Source organism: Canis lupus, chromosome 15 (assembly GCF_048164855.1).
Source record: "Canis lupus baileyi chromosome 15, mCanLup2.hap1, whole genome shotgun sequence".
NCBI classification, from domain to species: Eukaryota; Metazoa; Chordata; class Mammalia; order Carnivora; family Canidae; genus Canis; species Canis lupus.
In genome coordinates, this window is record NC_132852.1 from 48,748,264 (window position 1) to 48,768,042 (window position 19,779).

The window sequence follows — 19,779 nt, forward strand, 5'->3', positions numbered from 1 at the left end:
TTTTTTAAAAAATTAAATTCAATTAACCAACATACATACATCAGTAGTTTCAGATGTAGAGTTCAATAATTCATCATTTGCATAGCACATCATGTGCTCTTCTTAATGCCCATCACCCAGTTACTCCATCCCCACATCCACCTCCCCTCTAGCAACCTTCAGTGTATTTCCTGTCATTAAGTTTCTCATGGTTTTTCTCTGATAACTTCCCATTCAGTTTTCTCTCCCTTCCCCTATGATCCTCTGCACTGTTTCTTATATTCCACATACGAGCAAAAATGTATAATTGTCTTTCTCTGACTTATTTTGCTCAACATAATAATCGAAACCACTTTCAAGGCATTTTAGGAGCAGTAGTGTAAATAATACTGGTATCACGTGCAAACTTGTAGCATCTTTAGAAAATCTTTTGATTTTGGTTCCTTTCACAGCTTTTGAGGCATTTAAAATTAAAGTAGGTACATTTAAACTAAACATATGATGTCACTAAAAATATTTTAAATAATGTTAAATACTTTTCTGTATAAAGCTTAGTTGAGGCCCTAGACTGACTTCATGACTGGTGCTGTCACTTACCAGCAGTATCACCGTGGGCAAGCTATTTAACCTCTAGTTCTTCAATTTCCTCAGTTGTAAAGTGGAGGTACAGTATACTCCAGTTAGTTGTCATGAGGAAAAATGATAGATACAAACTCACGCAGAACAGTTCCTGGTAGAGAGTTAACACCGCATATGTGTTCACTGTTTTTATGATTCAATAAGATGACAAGCTAAGGGGAAAATAATTTATTTCTCAAAAATCTAGCAGGTTTAACAAGAGTAGAAATAATTCAGGTATTTTAAATAATATAGGTTGTCCCTTTAATTAACATTTATTAGCAAACTTTACATCATATATTTCTCAGAGCAAGTTTCCAACCAATTTTTTAAAAAAGCTTATTGAAGTATAATTGACATACAGAATCTCTATATTGAAATGTACAGTTTGGACAGGTGCCTGATAGTTCACCGTGATCCTACAGTGGTTAATACTCTGTGCTGATATGTACAATTTGAAAAGTCCTAACATATGTATATACAGATCATATCCTCATTACAATCAAGATAGAGAACACATCCACTACCTGCAAGTCTGCGTTATCAGTCTGTCCTCTCTCCTTCCTTTCCCCTGGCAACCACTGATCTGCCTTCTGTCACTATACATTAGTAATCAATTATGTTTCATTACCAGACGGTGGTATGTATTAAAATATTTGACTCAAGGTAGGGAAAAAAAAAAAAGACCATAGAAAGGTAGTTTTGTTGGTAGGAAAAAAAACAAACTACAAGAAGAGTTTTTAAAGATGAAGGTAATTTAGAGTATTTCTGTGAAGAAATTAAAAAAAAAAAGTTACCAATAAAAGCTTGATGGGGGGATCCCTGGGTGGCGCAGCAGTTTAGCGCCTGCCTTTGGCCCAGGGCGCGATCCTGGAGACCCGGGATCGAATCCCACGTGGGGCTCCCGGTGCATGGAGCCTGCTTCTCCCTCTGCCTATGTCTCTGCCTCTCTCTCTCTCTCTCTCTCTGTGACTATCATAAATAAATAAAAAATTAAAAAAACCCCAAAATTTCTTTAAAAAAAAAATAAAAGCTTGATGGGGTGCTTGGGTGGCTCAGTTGGTTAAACTTCCTACTCTTGATTTTGGCTCAAGCAATGATCTCAGGGTCATGAGATGGAGCCCTGCATGGGGCTCCACATTGGGTGTGGAGCCTGCTTGAGATTCTATCTCCCTCTGCCCCTCCCCACCCCAGCTTGCACTCTTTCTAAAAAATAAAATAAAAATAAAAACTTGAGAAAAATTTTACTTCACTGATGAAGAGTTGACTTGTCACTAACACTGTCAATTTACTAGATAGTATCACATCTTTATGTGGCTTTCATATTTTTACATCTCATTTATTAACTCAGTCAACAGGGTTGATAGGTTGTTTATCTGTCAGGGCTTGGAAGAAGGCACACTTGTGGCAAAGAGATCATGTATACTGTGCTGTCCAATGCATTAGCCTCTAACAACATATGGCTATTTATTATTTTTTAAGGATTTTATGTTTTAAATAATCTCTACACCCAACATGGGGCTTGAACTCACAACCCAGAGATAGAGTTGCACACTACCCTGACTGAGCCAGCCAGGCGCCCCCACATATGGCTACTTAAACTTAATTTAAAATTTAGTTGAGTTGCAGTAGCCACACTTTAAAGTTCTGAGTGTCCCACCCATGGCTAGTGAACACCATATTGGACATTGCAGATACAGAAATTTCTATCACTGCTGAAAGTTCTAGTGGACAGAGTTGATTAAGAAGCCTCTTGAGGTACATGATCTACAAAGGAGGTGGGGAGGGTCTCAACTGGAGCAATGGAAATGTAATGGAGAGGAGGGATCTCTTAAGATACTTAATGTACTGCAGAGTGAAGATAGGGGGATTCATTTAGGAGGTCTTCTAGGTTTTTCCCTATGTAAATGGGTGGATGGTAGAACCATTCACCAAGAAAAGAAATATAGAAGAAGTAGGATTGGGAAGTGGAAATCAGATCTAAACTCAGGGAGAGGCAACCCTTGCACAGGCCAGAGGTCTGAGAAGCTGCTGGATCTCAGAATGTGATCTGAGGGGAGTTTGAGTGGAGGTAGGGGTCATGCACTTTGGCAAGAGCTCTCACAGAAAGTAGGCTGCATGACATATAAGGTGGTCATAGTGTAGCATCAGAGCCTGAGAAGTCCAGGCATGCAGGGTAAGGTTTTCAAACATGAGCGGGTAATGAAATCAATGGTCTCCACCAGTATATATATATAGAAAGCAAGAGTATGCTTTGCATAGAATTTGAGTAAAAATCTTTTCCTTAAAAAAAAAATCTTTTCCTTAAACTTTTGTATTTTTACACAAATATATGTACACTTGTTACAAGGTAAAACATTTTTGGGTTGTGGTCCTATATGTTTGAATGTCAACTGATTTATAAAGTGAGTACTGCACACTATAAGCTACATGCAAACTGGAACAAGTGTCTTTTTCCTCATTACCTAAAATTGTGGCACATAGTAGCTCAGTAAAGACATAATGCATGAAGGAATGAGTCAATAGGCCAGAGAAGTAAGGGAAACCCAGGACAAGGGTGACTCAAAAGGTAAAGAAGGAAGAGAGAGAATAAATAGCCCAATATCAGGTGTCAGTCATTTGGTGATATTCAGAGCATGGATGACACCTCATATCTGCAATTTCTGTGGATTGACAGAAGCTAGACTGCAGAAGTAAATGGGAAGGGAGTAGAAAGGACACATAGGACAATGGAGTAACTGGTTTTGTACTGAAATTGTGAAAGTTCAGTATGTCTCTGAAAGAGATATAGGAAAGGCAAGCTGTAGAATTGCACTGCCCAATAATGGAATCATTTGCCAAAGGTGGAGATTTAAATTAGCATTACATTTAAAAAAGCTGTTCCTTCAGAATACTAGCTCCATTTCAAGTGCTCCATGGCCACATGCGGCCGGTGGCTACCACTCCTCGGAGCTGACAGAAAATTTCCAACATTGCAGACAGTCTATTGGAGAGTGCAGTTCTAGGAGAAAGTTTTAGTTCATCGTGCCTGTCCTGGCCCCACAGGACAAGCCAGCACTGCTCCCAAACTTCTCCTACCAGAAACATTATCCAACTATAGCAGAGAAACTGCTGGAGCTATTACAATCAATAAATGTAACTTTACGTGTCTCAGTGAAGGTTAACCCTAGAAAAGGCCCGGGGGGGTACCAGGGAGGCTACCGAACTTCAGGATGTGACCCAGGAGGAGTCTGGGCAAAACAGGTCTTCGTGTCATCCCAGCCAACGCAAAACCATGTGACAAGCCTTGCTAACGACTGAATGCACAGGGAATGGAGCTGCGGGACAAGGTGTTGGGGCGGCAGACGAGGCTTCGTGCTGGGGAGTTCGGGCTCGGCGAGACGGAGACGCAGCGTCAAGTGGGGCATCCCTGCAGGGAAATTCCAGGTCTAATAATTAAAGTTACCAGAAGGTAATAGATACTATATCCGGTTTCCGAACGTGGCTCTCTCAGTAACGAGAAGGAATGCGGTGGGAGACAGGTGTCAGCGTCCCTAAGCTCTGTCTACGTAGACGCTTTAAGTCGGACTCCCACTGACTCACTGCAGAAGTCACTAACTTTGTGGACAAAACAACCCCTCAAGTCGTTTTTAAAGGAATATACTTGGCTCAACTTCTTAAAAAAGTTTTTCTTTTTTTGGTGTGTGTGTGTGTGTGTGTGTGTGTGTGTGTGTGTGTGATTATTCCTGTGGTGAGGGAATGGAGGAAATCCAAAGAGAAGAAAGAATATTCAGCGCGTTTGCCTTCCCTGCCTCAGGGTCAACCTTGAGGTGGCGCTCAGTAAGTTAGGTCTTCTGCAAAAATAAAACCTGAATCCTCCTGTCTTCCCCCTAGGCTGTGCCTGTGACACAAGGTGAGGAGCGGGTCGCCGAGGTCAGGTCCTCTCACGGACACGCGTGGCAGCGCGACACACCGAGTTCGGGCGCCTGGGGTTCTGGTCAGTGCTCACCGGGCAACCGGGTCCGGGGGGGGGGCGGGTGGGGAGAGGCCCGGGTGGGTGAGGGGAGGCCGGGCTGGAGAAGGGCTTGCGGGGCGCCGCGCCGAGGAGCACATTGGCCTGTGAGAACTGTCCGTCTGGACCGCGTTACTAAGGGCATCGCTGGCTTGGCGGAGGGACCGGTGACGGCCGGAAGACGCGCTGACGCCCGACTCCCAGGACGCTGTCCCGAGACTGCGGCCGCCGCTCCTCCTGAGGCGCCGCCCCGGCCTTCCCGCGCGAGGCCGGAAGCGACTTTCCAGCGCCCCGGCGCGCAGAGCAAGATGGCGGCGCTCTCTCCGAGGCGACTGTGCCGAGTTCGTTCTAGTTGGACCCCTTCCCTATGCGCCAGGGACTCCCGACTCGCATCGCCGACCCTGCTTTTCTCAGCAGAACACGCTCATGTCTCAGTTCCACCCAGCGGAGCTGGAGTCCACGCACGGCGGCGCCCAAGAGCGCCGAGCCGCACCGACTAGCACTGACAGGGCAGACCGGCGCGGAGGAAACGTGGGTGCCCAGCCGCGGCCCCGCCTCCCGGAGAGCGCGGGGCGGGGCGAAAGGTCAGGAAGGCGTCGTGTGCGGGAGGCGTATTTCCGCTTCCGCCCGGCCCCGTCGCGTTTTGGTTGGACGGGCTTGTTGTGGGGAGGGAGGGGGGAGATTGTTTGCGGTGGAGGAGCTTAGTGTGCGGGAAGGTAAACTGAGGTAAGGTTCTGTGTCGGGGGGCCCGGGCGTGTGGGAGTCCTGGGGGCAGGCTGTTCAGGACTGAGGGAGGGTGCGGGGTCATCCCCGCGTTTGCAGAGAGAGGTGGGGCGGGGCTGGGGTTAAGGAGTGGATTGCGACGCCCGGGTGGGGGGTGGAGCCCGGGCGGGCGTAGGGAAGGTAGGGGCTCGCGGGGAAGTGCGGAAGGCGCGGCCGGGGCGCGGGCGGTCCCGAAGGGCTGAGGAGAGTGGTTGCGGCGGGGTCTGGTGGACGCGTGGCGGCCGGGAGCGCGGGGCTCGGAGGCCGAGGGGCAGGAAGGGGCCGCCGGCCCGCGTGCGTCCTCATGCTGCCCGTGCGCTGGGCCTTGCTGTCCGTGCAGCTCTCCGGAGACCGTCGTCCGCAGCTTCGGGGGCCAGCCCTATCTCTCCAGCCGCCACCACAGCCTGGAGGCGCCTGCCTCCGCCCTCCCGAATGGTGCTACTCCTCGCAGGCCTCGGCCCGGGATCCACGCCCCCTCTACCCCCTGCCTTGGAGCCGGAGCCCCGGGTCCCTCCTGCCGGACGCCCCGTGACGGGGACGGTGGACCTCTACCGCAGACCGGGCTGCAGCTCCAGGAGCCCCGCCGACCTCGTGAATCTTGGCCTCTAACCCAGCGTCAGGTCATACTTGTGCCCCTTCTCCCGCCGTTTGAGAAGAGAAGCCCTTCTCCTCGCTGGCCGGAGCCCAGGAAGCCCCACGCTGGGGCCCTGGTCCCAAAATGTCAGTCCTCTCTTGTGCATAGGACTGTGCCCCCTCCCCATCAGCATGGCTGAGTTCAGGCCGGCTCCGGGGGGGCGGGAGACCCCGCAGGGGGAGCTTCGGGCTGAGGTTGTAGAGGATGAAGGCCCTCGGAGCCCGGTCTCGGAGGAGCCCCCAAGAAGCGGGAGCGGCAGCACTGAGGCCAAGCTGTCTCCCAGAGAAGAGGAGGAACTGGATCCTCGAATTCAGGTGAGAATAGCAAGAGGGGGACACCTGGGTGGCTCAGCAGCTATTCGTCTTCCTTTGGCCCAGGGCGTGATCCTGGAGTCCTGGGATCGAGTCCCACATTGGGCTCCGGAGTCCCGGGATCAAGTCCTGCATCAGGCTCCTTACATGGAGCCTGCTTCTCCCTCTGCCTGTGTCTCTCATGAATAAATAAAATCTTAAAAAAAAAAAAAAAGACCAAGAGGGAGGGAGACACACAGGGAGCCCAGATTCCGGTTTTCCTGAAGAGCTGTGGGATCAGCGAAGAGTTAGACTTTCTCTCTGTCTGGTGGGCAGGAGCAGGAAGGAAAACCAGCCTGGCGGTGATCATGGCAGCAGTGTAGATCGTGATGCCATGGAGAGAGCCGCCTGCCCCACGCCTGGGCTGTGTTTCTCAAGGCTTCGCAGACAAGTGAAGCAGCAAATTAGCATCAGATGCAGGGCCTCGTTTAGGTCAGTGGAGAGTAGAACTGTCTGTTGTTCTCCTTTCCAAGTAAGGGGCTGTTGGCTGAGAGGTGCCATATGAGAGGATGGGATTTGGAGATTGGGAGGTAGTAGGGAACCTTCCCTTCCTTCTCTCCTCATCGGTGCCTTCCAGGGATGCACACGTTTCACAGCTTGTAAGGACTCAACAGATTGAGGCCTGTAAGGAAATCCCATGTGTTTAGGGAGTTGACCAGCCATGGCCAGTTCTTAATAATACAAGTTCCCAGGTCTGAGGGTGCTGCTTGTATCCAATGAGTGGGAAAGCTGATTTATTATTGCCTTGGAGTATTTACAGGCTAGTAGTTGGTAGGATGGGCAGATCTTGGAAGGCGGCCTCAGAGCAGTGGGTGAGGAGGACAAGCACCATGCGGGTGAGATGCACGGTTGGCCAAGGTGGAGTTTTACTGTTTCCGGGCATTGACTGGGAAAGTTGCTTGGGCAGGTGAGGGCAGGAAGTTGTTGTATGTTGGGGGCTGAGTCTGCCAGAAGGTCTGGCAGTGTCTCCAAGATTCTGACGTTGCGGTGATGCACATACATCTCTAGGTGAGCAGGAGCATCTCAGGGCTTGCATTCCTAGCCTTCTCTGCCAGCCAACCTTTATTAGATTGGTTCTGTGAGTCAAGAGGAGATCAGGTCTGGTCCGAGTATCCTCTCCACCCTCTTGGTGGAGCTTCCCTGGATGTTGAGGTGGGGGAACTGTGTCCATGCTTATATTGGAGCTGCAGTAAGCCATTCGTTTACTGGCGTGGGTCAGTTTATTTCTTCCACGTGTCATGGGTGTTGCATTGAAAACAGCTGAGTGTCTTCTGCTAATTCCATGGATTTGGATTTGTTATCTACTGAGGAAATAAGTTGTAGTGAAAAAACGCGGTTGGGCTGAGATTGAAGCAACCTCCAGCTCCATTGTTGGTGATTTCCATGCAAGTTATGTAATCTCTGAGTTTCACCTTCATCTATAAAATGAGGGGTTGGTCTTGCTGATTTGTGAGCACAACTCCTTGCTGTACTTTGACATAGTCTTTTTTTTTTTTTTTTTTTTATTTATTTTTTTAATTTATTCATGATAGGCACACAGTGAGAGAGAGAGAGGCAGAGACACAGGCAGAGGGAGAAGCAGGCTCCATGCACCGGGAGCCCGACGTGGGACCCGATCCCGGGTCTCCAGGATCGCGCCCTGGGCCAAAGGCAGGCGCCAAACCGCTGCGCCACCCAGGGATCCCTTGACATAGTCTTATAGTTCTTTCCTATCACAGCTCTTTGGCTTAGCTCTTGGTAAAAGTTTGTAGGTGGTGCTTGGGGAAAGAGTCCCGTATCTGTTCTGTGGTGTGGAGGGCTGTGTGATGCACTTCATACATCTCTTTCCAGTGTTCCTTAGTCTCCTCCAGGTGAGAATCTACCATGGGTGGTTTCTTTGCTCAATCTCTCCTGCTCCTGTGTGTTTTTCCAGTGCCCACACAGGCAAAGGCCATAGTGTGAAGAGTCACACTCTCATGTTGCGTTGTTTGGTAAAGTAGCTGTGAGCCACGTATGGCTACTTAAGTAAAATCAATTAAAAACTAAAAAATTAAAATGCAGTTTTCCAGCTGCTGTTCGTATTGCAGAAGTAGAACACCTCCATCATCATAGTTCTATTGGATGAGCTCTGTGAGGGTCACAGAGTACCAAGCAGGCATAAGATTTGCCTTGAATCCAGGGAGTTTGCAGTGTTATTGGAATGAGAAGAACAAGCAAACCATAGTCACTCTTGTTAAACCAGGAGGCACATTGTGGAGCAGAGTGGGTTATGTAGGGAGGAAGGTCTTGTAGAGGCTTCCCCCTTTGATGGCACACTTGTGGCTGGGCCAGTGCTCTGCCCTTATCAGGGCCTCTGTGTCGTCTTGCCATGTGAGAGAGGTAGCCCGATGTGAGGGGCACCTCTCACAGAGAAAGCTAGTAGGATTCAGCCCTTCTGTGTTTTGGCTCCTCTAGATAAGGAGGAGATGGAGGCATGTGTCATTTGAGCTCCCTGTTGGTGTTGATGATGCATGAGACCATAGTATCCTGATAACTGTGTTTCAGTGCTTTAAAGGGATTTTCAGTATATTTTGTGGGTTTCCGCCAACAGATCCATCATAATCCACCAGCAAGTTTTAAAAACACCCATTCCAGGGAACCCTGGGTGGCGCAGCGGTTTAGTGCCCGCCTTTGGCCCAGGGCGCGATCCTGGAGATCCGGGATCGAATCCCATGTCGGGCTCCCAGTGCATGGAGCCTGCTTCTTCCTCTGCCTATGTCTCTGCCTCTCTCTCTCTCTCTGTGTGACTATCATAAATAAATAAAATTAAAAAAAAAATAAATAAAAACACCCATTCCTGAGCCATGCTCAGACATGCGAATTCTGGTCTCCGTGGGGTGAGAAGTGGTTCTAACATGCAGCCCACATGTCTTCACTGAGCCAAGGATATCCCAAAGGCCAGGGACTGTGTTCAGGTATTTTCTGGAACTCCGAAAAATGGTTGCCCCTAAGGCAAGGCTTGTACTCAATAGGGAAAGGGGGTTTCTTGGCAGGCAATTCATGTCCCTGTTTTCTGGTAGGATGCCTCTGGAAGTTGGTTGGAGGCCAGCTCTAGGCCTACCTGGAGTTTGCTGTCCCCCAGGGAAGGCCATGTCTTAGTCTCCATGTCTTGACCTCAGTGTAGTAGTTCTCTGAGGCCTTCAGGCTGGTCTTCAGCTTTCTGACAGGGTCCCAGTGGAGGGAAGAAATGAAGGAGGGTGGTGCTAGGATGGTCCTGGGTCTCCTGCCCTGTGACTTTCTCAGTTCCCTTTGTGATGGGCACATTCATTCTCAGGTGAGTGGATATAGTGCCTTACCTTCTCCCTAGACTCTTCAGAGTGACTTTGCAACCTCTTTGTCCTCATCTGAAGTATCAGTTTAGTTCTCACAGGACAGTCATATTTTCCTTATTCTCAATTCTTGGGCCGTGCATCACCCTGGCCCTGCATCACCATCGGCTTATGTGTTTTAATGGCCCGCACAAGGTGGGCAGGAGCATCTGTCCGCTGAGCACCCATGCCTTTGACTCAGTGGCCTGGCATCTTTGGAATGTGCCCGGTGTGCCCTGGGAAGGTCACCCTCCTTGCTGGTTGCGGGCTCACTGATGGATGATGTATGCTGACTCAGACTTCATCATATTCAAATTCCGTTTCATCCGGGTGCCAGGAGTCCCTGGTAGAGCAGGCCAAATGGAATGTATTGCCAACTTCCCAACACAGAGTCCTGAGTGCTCATTGACTCCCACTCAGCCTTGTCCTGGGTTTGTCCCAGCCTGATTGTTCACCCTGCCCTCTAGCCTATTCTCTTTCCCAGTATCCTGGTCATGTTAGAAAGAGCTTTGTAGCTTTGTGATCAAAAGATTTTTTTAGGGGGAATCCCTGGGTGGCTCAGTGGTTTGGCCCCTGCCTTCGGCTCAGGGCATGATCCTGGAGACCGGGATCAAGTCCCACATTGGGTTCCCTGTTTGGGGCCTCTCCCTCTGCCTGTGTCTCTGACTCTCTCTCTGTGTCTTTCATGAATAAATAAATAAAATCTTTTTTTTTTTTTTTTTTTTAAGATTATTTTAATTGCTGGAAGTGCTGTGTGGATGCAAGGTCCCTTATAGAAAGAAGTACCTGCTCCTGCCCTTAGCTGATATCTGGAGCCATTCACATCCTTTTTCCTGTGGGGAGACTTACGTAGAGCCGTCAGCTCCTGTGATGATCTTGCTAGGATCTGGGAGCACTTTGGGCTGTGGAACTGAGTGGGATCCAGTCTTGAACCTTGGTTTGCCTATGGCAGTGTTGCAGGATGGCCTTTAGTGACCTCCTCTTCTCTAGAATCCGTGTATTGCCTCCTAAGGGGCATGTCCTCTTTCTACCAGGACTGTGGTTTTTCTAGGTGATTGTACTCCTGTCTTCTCTGAGGCATCCATCCAAGGATATGCTTAGTCCTAGGATGGTGGTCACAATAGCAGGAAAGCTGGATTCCACATCAGGTCCTAAATCTAGTTTCAATTCTGCCCCTAACTCGCCACTTCATTGTTTCTTATCTAGCAAATTTGAATGAGCTGAGAAAGAATGTTCTTACAGGAGCTGCTGAAAGCACTGTTACTTCCCCTCCCAGATAGTCTGAAACCCACCACAGGCTTCATCAAGCTGGAGGAGACTAGGTCCACAGTGGGAGAGGTGGTCTCTTATCCTGACAAGAATTCCCTTTTTTGAGGACCCTTGAAGAATTCCATCAACTGAAGGTGATGTCCTAGGTAGGAAGGCACTGTGAAAATCTGAGCTCTGTGTGTCAGGTGGGCAGGCTCTGCCCCTGGGCCTCTTCTGAGGTCCTGTGAACTGTGTCACTTTTTATGGTTCCACAGTGTTTTATTGTGATAAACTGGGATTGTGCTTAATGAAATTGCTTATGTGCACCAACTCCTAGACCCACAGTGTCCAGTATGGGAGCCACATGCCACTGGCCAAGTTGAGATGTGTCCTAAGGGTCAAACACATGAAGATTTCAAAGGCATAGGTTAAAAGGAATGTAAAATTCTTTTATGATTTATGTTGATAAACATGTTAAAATTATAATATTTTGGATATAGTGGATTAAATGGAATGTATTGTTAATAATGTAATCTGTTTGCTTTTGCATTTTTTTAAATGGTTGCCAAAAACTAAAAGTTCAATATGAGGCTCACAGTTTTGTTGGACGGTTCTGCTCTGTAAACTTTAGAGCCAAATTTATGGTCTTCTTTGGGACAGGGGCTGCATTGTTGTAGGTGTGCATATTTTCATACCCTTGTTCCTGATTCTGTTACATGTTTCTTTCTTTCACTAACATTTGGCCATATAACTTGGCTTCCTGTATTCTTACTTGCTGACTCAAATTTTTTAGGACTTGAGGACAGGTATACAAATAAAAAGACTAAAAGAAAATCATATACTGGGTTGTTAGAAGGGCCAAATGAAGTGTGGGAGCCAGTAATGGCAGCATCACTCACTGCCAAGTGCAGGTCGTGTCTGGGTTATGGGCAGCAGGCAGACACAGGCCGGTTCCACTACCCTGTCCAGGGGCTGTAAGGCTCCTGGGAGAGCATCCCAGAGCTGAGTGTCAGGTATTTCATTCCTCAGGAGTGTCCTTGGCATGGTGGGCTCATGAATTTTCCCTTAGGTTCTCCTTCCCTGCCACAGAATCTGTTGTGTGAAGACCTGGGGTCTCTGTCCATCTACTGCCCAAGCAGGCCTAGAAGCCCTTGAGCCATGTGATCTTCTCCCATCTTGACCTGAATTGTCTACCACACCCTCGTGATTCTGCTGCATCCTGCATTTGTCTGGCATTTGCCCTGTCCTCTCCTACCTGGCATACTGCAGACAGCCTCCACTTTTGTCCCTCGGCCCTTGTAAACTTCCCACATATTGCTCAGATCCGCCTTCCTAAGCCACAGACAAGGTGGTGCCAGGCTCTGAGGGGCTCCCCCTGCCATTGGGGAAAAGTTATGGTATCCTTTCTCTGTGCCCCAGCCTTACTGGCTTCTCACCTGACAAGCTGCCTGTCCCAGGCACCTGCTCTCCTGATTCCTAGTCCCCTCCTCACTGGTGCTTTTCTATGTATCCATCAAAGCCCAGCCCAGGAGCAAGTACTGTGGGTGTCCTGAGCTGGCTTTTTCTGCCCAGGTAGGTGACCCTGCTGCCCCCACCATGCCTACCTCTTACAGCTGCTTGCAGTGCTGAGAACTTATTGCTTACTTACTAGGCCATGAGCTCCTACCTCTTTGTTTTCTGAATTCTGGGATCTCAGGTGTGCTGAGCTGTGAAGTGTATGTAGAAAACGTGATGGCCACGTGATAGTACTGTTAGAAACACAGACTAGCTCTAAGGAGACTCCTCCTGGCTGGAATATGAAGAGAAGGTGGCACTGTCTGATGAAGAGAGGGCAGATTGCTGCCACTGAGCGTGTTTCATTCCCTGAATATTGATTTACTCATTGTTAAAATGGGGGTTTAACAACCTGATGCAGAGGTGGAGTTGGGAGGATTACAGGAGACTATGTTATTAGGTCTCCTACCAGGAGCCATCCACAGAACCTCCTGCATCTCTTCCGTTCTCTAGTCAGGTGGACCTTCCCTCTGTGGGCTGTGCTCCCACTCCACGTTGTTCACATGAGGCTACTTTCCACTGCTCTCATTTTTCGCCCCTCTCTGTGGCAGGAAGAGCTAGAGCATCTGAACCAGGCCAGCGAGGAGATCAACCAGGTGGAGCTGCAGTTGGATGTGAGTGTTATTCCTTTTCTTCACCCCCTTGAGCTGGTCTCTGGAGGTGTCTCCTTCTCTCCCTGTTCAATATGGTGGCAGGGGAAGGGGCATGTATGAAAAACAAGAGGGGCTGGGACCTACACCTATGCCTTCCCTCTGCTCACGTCCCTCTCCCTTTGCCAGGAGGCCAGGACCACCTATCGGAGGATCCTCCAGGAGTCAGCAAGAAAGCTCAACACGCAGGGCTCCCACTTGGGGAGCTGCATTGAGAAGGCTCGGCCTTACTATGAGGCTCGGCGGCTTGCTAAGGAGGTATGGCCAGCTGACATGCATTCCAGGAGGGCCACATGCAGAGCCTGGCCCTGGACTCTTCTATCTCTGTATGAATTGTGTGAGACAAAACACTTTCTCCTTTCTTTTTTCTCTTCTGTCTCTTCCTTTTGGTTCATGTTTCTTTTCTTTGCCCACCCCTCCATTCCTTTACCCCTTTCCTTCCCTTTTTTTTTTAAACATAAATAATATGTGTTCATTATTGGAAGACTGTAATGTAACTATAAATATGAAGCAAGAAGAAAATCAAAATCACCCCAAATCCTACCATGTACATGTTTCATGTTTTTTGTACATAGGATTTGTTTTTTTTTTTAAATAATAAATTTATTTTTTTATTGGTGTTCAGTTTGCCAACATACAGAATAACACCCAGTGCTCATCCCGTCAGGTGCCCCCCTCACTGCCCATCACCCACTCACCCCCACCCCCCGCCCTCCTCCCCTTCTACCACCCCTAGTTCGTTTCCTAGAGTTAGGAGTCTTTATGTTCTGTCTCCCTTTCTGATATTTCCCACACATTTCTTCTCCCTTCCCTTATATTCCCTTTCATTATTATTTATTTTTCCCAAATGAATGAGAACATACAATGTTTGTCCTTCTCCAATTGACTTACTTCACTCAGCATAATACCCTCCAGTTCCATCCACATTGAAGCAAATGGTGGGTATTTGTCATTTCTAATGGCTGAGTAATATTCCATTGTATACATAAACCACATCTTCTTTATCCATCATAGGATTTGTTTTAACCAAATATGGTAAGGTGACAGACACAGAGAGAGCTGCCCTGAAAGGAGACTGTATTACTTAAAATTCTCAAGAAGGAAAGGCATACCACACCATGTAGGGCCACGTGGCGAGGCACCTGGGTCAGTGAGGAGCCAGAAGAACTGAGAGGGAAGCTTGGCTCAGAGCCTTTATTGTGCTTACCATGGGAAGGAGTGGGTAAGGCACTTTGAGTTACCTCAAAGGTAACTTTGAGCAAATTTGGAATTAGCTTGAATATTTGTGAGCTCTGGGTGAGGGGTGGTCTCTATATTTTGGTACCTGGCCCTGGAGTAACGTAGAGCAGGTGTGAGAAATACTGGTGTGGTGTGAGAGTTAGATAAAGGGAGTGGTGGGGATTTGGATTGGTTGGTTTGCATTTGAAAAGTGTGCTCATAGAGGAGTTTACTATCTCTGGGACTTAGCCCAGGAGGGTCATGAGGCCCCCAAGATGTCAAAGCATTGTAAAATACAGAGATTACAATTAATACAGCACAGATAGCCTCTTAGTTTTTTTGTATGTATTTTGCCAAAATGAGATGACATGTGCTATTTTTATTTTTTAATTATGACATAATTCTGTGTTGATAAGTATACATCCTTGCTGTCAATTTTTTTTTTTTAATTTATTTATTCATGAGAGACACAGGCAGAGGGAGAAGCAGGATCCATGCAGGGAGCCCAATGTGGGACTTGATCCTAGGACTCCAGGATCGCGCCCTGAGCCAAAGGCAGATGCTCAACCTCTGAGCCACCCAGGCGTCCCACCTTGCTGTCATTTTTAAGAATTGCTTAGTATTTCCTTATTATTACTTTGTTGTTCATTCTGTAACTGAAAAGTTAAAGTTTCCAGTTTTTTGTTTTGTTTTGTTTTGTAAGCATGACTGATGAATATTGTTGAGCACTTGTCTTACTTCCTTCAGCTTACCTGCTGAATTGGAATTGATGATCTCAGGGGTGTACTTTCTGTAAGATTTGGTCTGTGTCACTAACCACCTTGCAGCTGAAGTGGTGTGGATTTTTCTTTTTTCCCCTTAGGGCAAAAGGCCAGTGGCCTTTGTAAGTGCTGATTTCACACGCTCTTACCCTCTAGCAGCAGCATTTTCCAATCTTTATTTCTACATTTACTTCTTTTAAGTCATATCCTTACAAAATATTCTTTATAGAATGCTACTTATTTGATATTTATCCTTAGCGCAGTTTGGGAAGCAAAGCTGATGTTGCACTGGCCTTCCTCCTTATCTTGTCGTCATCCAAGATGGGTCTCCATGGGCAGGTGGAGCTCCTTGGGGCTCCCCATCCTGAATAGCCCTCTCTTCCCAGGCCCAGCAAGAGACCCAGAAGGCAGCGCTGAGGTATGAGCGGGCCGTGAGCATGCACAATGCTGCCCGGGAGATGGTTTTTGTGGCTGAGCAGGGTGTCATGGCAGACAAGAACCGGCTGGACCCCACATGGCAGGAGATGCTCAATCACGCCACCTGTAAGGTGAGCCAGTCAGTGCCAACAGGTTCTGCTACTTCCTTTGCTGTGCTTTCATCCCATCATCTTCCTTCCTCCTTCCTCCTTTCTTCCTCACTCCAACCTTTCCTCAGCTTTGATTCTGTTTCAAGCAAAACCTCTTCCTTCCTCTCTGCCCTGTTTGGCCTCTGTTAGTATACTTTGATTTTTTAAGTGTAATTTGTGTATTGTTTCTCAGCTATTCAAAGGAGAGTAGAGAGTGGGAGGATCCCTGGCATCAGCTCCAGTCTGCCACCTTCACCTTGTAAAGAAGTTAGTCCATTGAGGTTGTTACAACAAAATAACATAGACTGTGTGGTTTAAGAAACAGTTTATTTCTTACAGTTTTGCAGGTTAGGAAGTCCAAGCTCAGGTGCAGGCAGATTTGGGTGTCTGGTGAGGGCCTGGTTCCTGGTTTCTAGATAGCAGGTGGTCTTTTCACTGAGTCCTCATGAGATGGAAGGGGTAAGTGGGAACTCTCTAAGACCTCTTTTATGAGGGTGCTAATCCCATTTAGAGACCTGATCACCTCTCAGAGGGTCCACTTCCAATGCCATCACTTTAGGGGTTAGGATTTCAACATACGAATTTTGGAGGGATACAAACATTTAGTCTCTAGCAACAGATGTCACCTCTTGAAGGATGGTCATGTTTTTTTTTTTTTTTTTTTTTTTAAGATTTTATTTATTTATTCATAGAGACACAGCTAGAGAGAGAGAGGCAGAGACACAGGCAGAGGGAGAAGCAGGCACCATGCAGGGAGCCTGATGCGGGACTCGATCCCGGGTCTCCAGGATCACGCCCTGGGCTGCAGGCGGCGCTAAACTGCTGCGCCACCTGGGCTGCCCCAGGATGGTCATGTCTTAAGAGATAAGAGCGTGGGTCCTAGATCAGTGATGTATATGTTCTCTGCCTCATCTGGGCCAGGTGAATGAAGCAGAGGAGGAGCGGCTTCGTGGTGAGCGGGAGCATCAGCGGGTGACTCGGCTGTGCCAGCAGGCTGAAGCTCGGGTCCAGGCCTTGCAGAAGACGCTCCGGCGGGCCATTGGCAAGAGCCGCCCCTACTTTGAACTCAAGGCCCAGTTCAGCCAGATTCTGGAGGTAGGGGAGGGGGAGTGGGAGTGGGAAGGTATGTGAACAGGCAGGAAGGGGGCAGGCATAGAGAGTGAGGGCTGTTAGAGGGGATGCTGGTGCCTCTTTGGGCCATCTCAGAGACCAGTGTGGTGGGACAGGTAGGCAGTACATGTGCTTAGAATGACCCATAGGAGTGGGAGTGCAGCTTGGGGAATAGGTGCTGGCAGAGAATGGAGTTGAAAGGAGGCAAATGAGGAAAATTGGGAATCGGGAAACCAGGGAGATTGGGGATAAGGAACTGGCCAGATAGGGAAAGGGAACAGTGGGACAAGGAGGGGTGGGTGGGATTGAAGACCTGGGTAGAAGGCTTAGGCGAGGAGCAGGGCAGGATTGCTGGGGAAGAGGAGGAGTGGACAGGGGCTGGCTGGGGGTGTAGTGCTGTAGGTATGTGTTGAGTGGGGAGCTGCCCGTGGGTCTGGAAAAGGAGAGACAGGTAGAGTGCTAGTGGGGCTGAAGCGACTCAGCTCCAGAAACACGGAGAGTTGCCCCCTGGGTCACCTCACTCTGTTCCTCACTCTGCAGGAGCACAAGGCCAAGGTGACAGAGCTGGAGCAGCAGGTGGCCCAGGCCAAGACTCGCTATTCAGTTGCCCTGCGCAACCTGGAGCAGATCAGCGAGCAGATTCATGCACGACGCCGGGGCCAGTCCCCTCATGCCCCAGGCCAGCGGCGATCCTCCCCTGTGGGGGCAGAGGCTGGGCCTGATGGTGGGGAGGATGGGGACAGTGGGATCATGGAGGGGGCTGAAGGCGGGGGCCTGGAAGAGGGCAGCAGCCTGGGGCCTGGTCCTGCCCCTGACACAGACACGCTCAGCCTGCTGAGCCTGCGCACCGTGGCCTCAGACCTGCAGAAGTGTGACTCTGTGGAGCACCTGCGGGGCCTCTCTGACCACACCAGTCTGGATGGCCAGGAGCTGGGTCCCCGCAGTGGGGGACGCTGGGGTAGTGATGGTGGGAGCCGTGGGGGCCGCCATCAGCGCAGCATCAGCCTGTAGTCCATGCTCAGGGTGGCTTGTTCCTCTTCACCACCGCTGACCCATGAGGACCAGACAGGCTCCAAGCTCCCTCTCCTCAGGTTCTTGCTTCCCTTGGAGAGGTCAGGTTGGCTCTTGTCTCTGGTGGGTTTCTCCCCGTCCTCGCCTTTCCAGGTCCCTCCTTGCAGGTGGCAGCTCTCTTTGCCTTATCCTTTCAGAAGGCTTTTCTCTGGCTCTCACATTTGCCCTCTCCCTGCTGGCTCCTCATGGTCTGATGCCCTTTGCTGCCCCCTTTCTGCCTTCCTTCCCTCTGTCTGGTTTTCCCCTCAGGGAACTTGGTCTGGAAGGCACAGGGAATCCCATCAGAGAAGGTGGGTGTGGGACCTGAGTCCTGGCAGCTTGGCCCCCTAGCTTGAGGAAGTAGACACGTGTCCCTTCCACTTCCCCATCTCCCGAGGGAGTCTAAGGATGCTGCAGAGGCCTCTGTCCCAGCCTGTCCATGTGGAACCTGTAAAATGCACTGTAGGACTGTGCCTCTGGAAAACACTACCCATTCCTTCAGTGCCCCTTCATCATGACCCAAGCCACTTTGCTATGTGTGCCGCAGAGCAGGACTTGAAGGGTACCAGTGTCAGAGAAGGTGAAACCCGACCCCCTGTCAACATGGGAGGACACCACCAACTCCACTAGGCTCCCATGTGCATGGTGTTTTCCCCAGCTGGGCTGGGTCATTAACATTGCTGAGGTGCTAGTAAGTCTCTAACAGGGTCCGTGTTGGGGGGTAGATGTGGAATGAGGTCCAGATGGTGGAGGCCCTTGCCTTTCCTGCTGCAGAGTTGGGTTTACTTTTTCTGGGTATAGGATGTTGAGCTGAATCTCAGCATCCTCCTGCAGGGTGGAGTTAGGGAATTTGGTGCTCAGCTGCTGTCCCTCTCTCTTCCCCAAACCAAACAATACCTACTCCAGGATCCCTTGCAGGAGATGCTCAAGTTTGGCTGCAGAGCCTTCTCTGATGCAGGGAGGGGTTGCCCTGGGGTGAGGGAACCCACCCTCCATGGGGAGCAGCTCTGGGTGTTTGGTAGTGTTCCAGGCTCTATGGGGAAGCCACACCTGGATCTGGGTTCCTTGGGAGAACTGGTCCTTTCTCCTTTCCCACCCTAAGAGGTCTGAGAGCTGGACTCTAGGCAGGACAGCTGGTGCCTAGGCCTTTGTGCTGCTGCCATCACCTGGGAGGAGTGGGCTTTCATATGGAGGGTGTCTCCCTTTGCTAAGATGGTCACTATGAGAACCACTGGGTTTGAGGTGGCCATGGGTAGAGGGAGGAGAGGGAGGGAAACATGGGCATGCGTGTGTGCATGTGCTGGGGGTATGTGTGTGTGAGAGAGTGAGTGTGAGAGAAGAGGGTATGCCCCTGATTTTATTTAAATAAAATAGTTTATGTAACAGTTAACGTTTGCTGTCCCTGTTGGGGCGGGGGGGGGGGGGTCTTAATTTTGGTCAGGGTGGGGGAGACCTCCCTCCTACCTGCCAGGCAGGGAGATGAGGACATTGTCAGCCACTGGTATTCCAGAAGGGATGAGGATGCCGATCCTCGATCTGGACATGTGTTGAGGAAAGGGGAGGGACAGATCTCAGGCTGTCTGACTGAAATTTCAGATAATTTTCCCTCCTGCAGTGTTTAGGGCATATTTATACTAAGTTTTTTGTTGCTATCTAAAATTTATTTTTATTTTTATTTTTAAAATTTTTAAAATTTATTTATGATAGTCACACACACACAGAGAGAGAGAGAGAGAGGCAGAGACACAGGCAGAAGGAGAAGCAGGCTCCACGCTATATTATAGCGGATCCCTGGGTGGCGCAGGGGTTTGGCACCTGCCTTTGGCCCAGGGCGCGATCCTGGAGACCTGGGATCGAATCCCACGTCGGGCTCCCGGTGTATGGAGCCTGCTTCTCCCTCTGCCTGTGTCTCTGCCCCTCTCTCTCTCTCTCTCTCTCTCTCTGACTATCATAAATAAATAA

General features: G+C 49.4%; 1 protein-coding gene across 3 annotated transcripts; it reads left to right on the forward strand.

Annotated features, from left to right (window-relative positions):
- Nucleotides 1-4,886: 4,886 nt before the first annotated feature.
- Nucleotides 4,887-19,207, forward strand: SH3BP5L (SH3 binding domain protein 5 like). Of its 3 annotated transcripts, none has more exons than XM_072777264.1 (7): nt 4,887-5,172; nt 5,691-6,298; nt 13,014-13,076; nt 13,242-13,370; nt 15,478-15,639; nt 16,579-16,752; nt 17,308-19,207. In XM_072777264.1, exons 2-7 carry the CDS (start codon nt 6,116-6,118, stop codon nt 17,776-17,778), a joined length of 1,182 nt encoding a protein of 393 aa, XP_072633365.1. In that variant the 5' UTR covers nt 4,887-5,172; nt 5,691-6,115; the 3' UTR covers nt 17,779-19,207. The 3 variants fall into 3 exon arrangements, with proteins under 3 accessions (XP_072633365.1, XP_072633363.1, XP_072633366.1); XM_072777262.1 differs by lacking the exon at nt 4,887-5,172 and adding an exon at nt 5,173-5,314; XM_072777265.1 differs by lacking the exon at nt 4,887-5,172 and adding an exon at nt 5,470-5,491.
- Nucleotides 19,208-19,779: the final 572 nt, after the last annotated feature.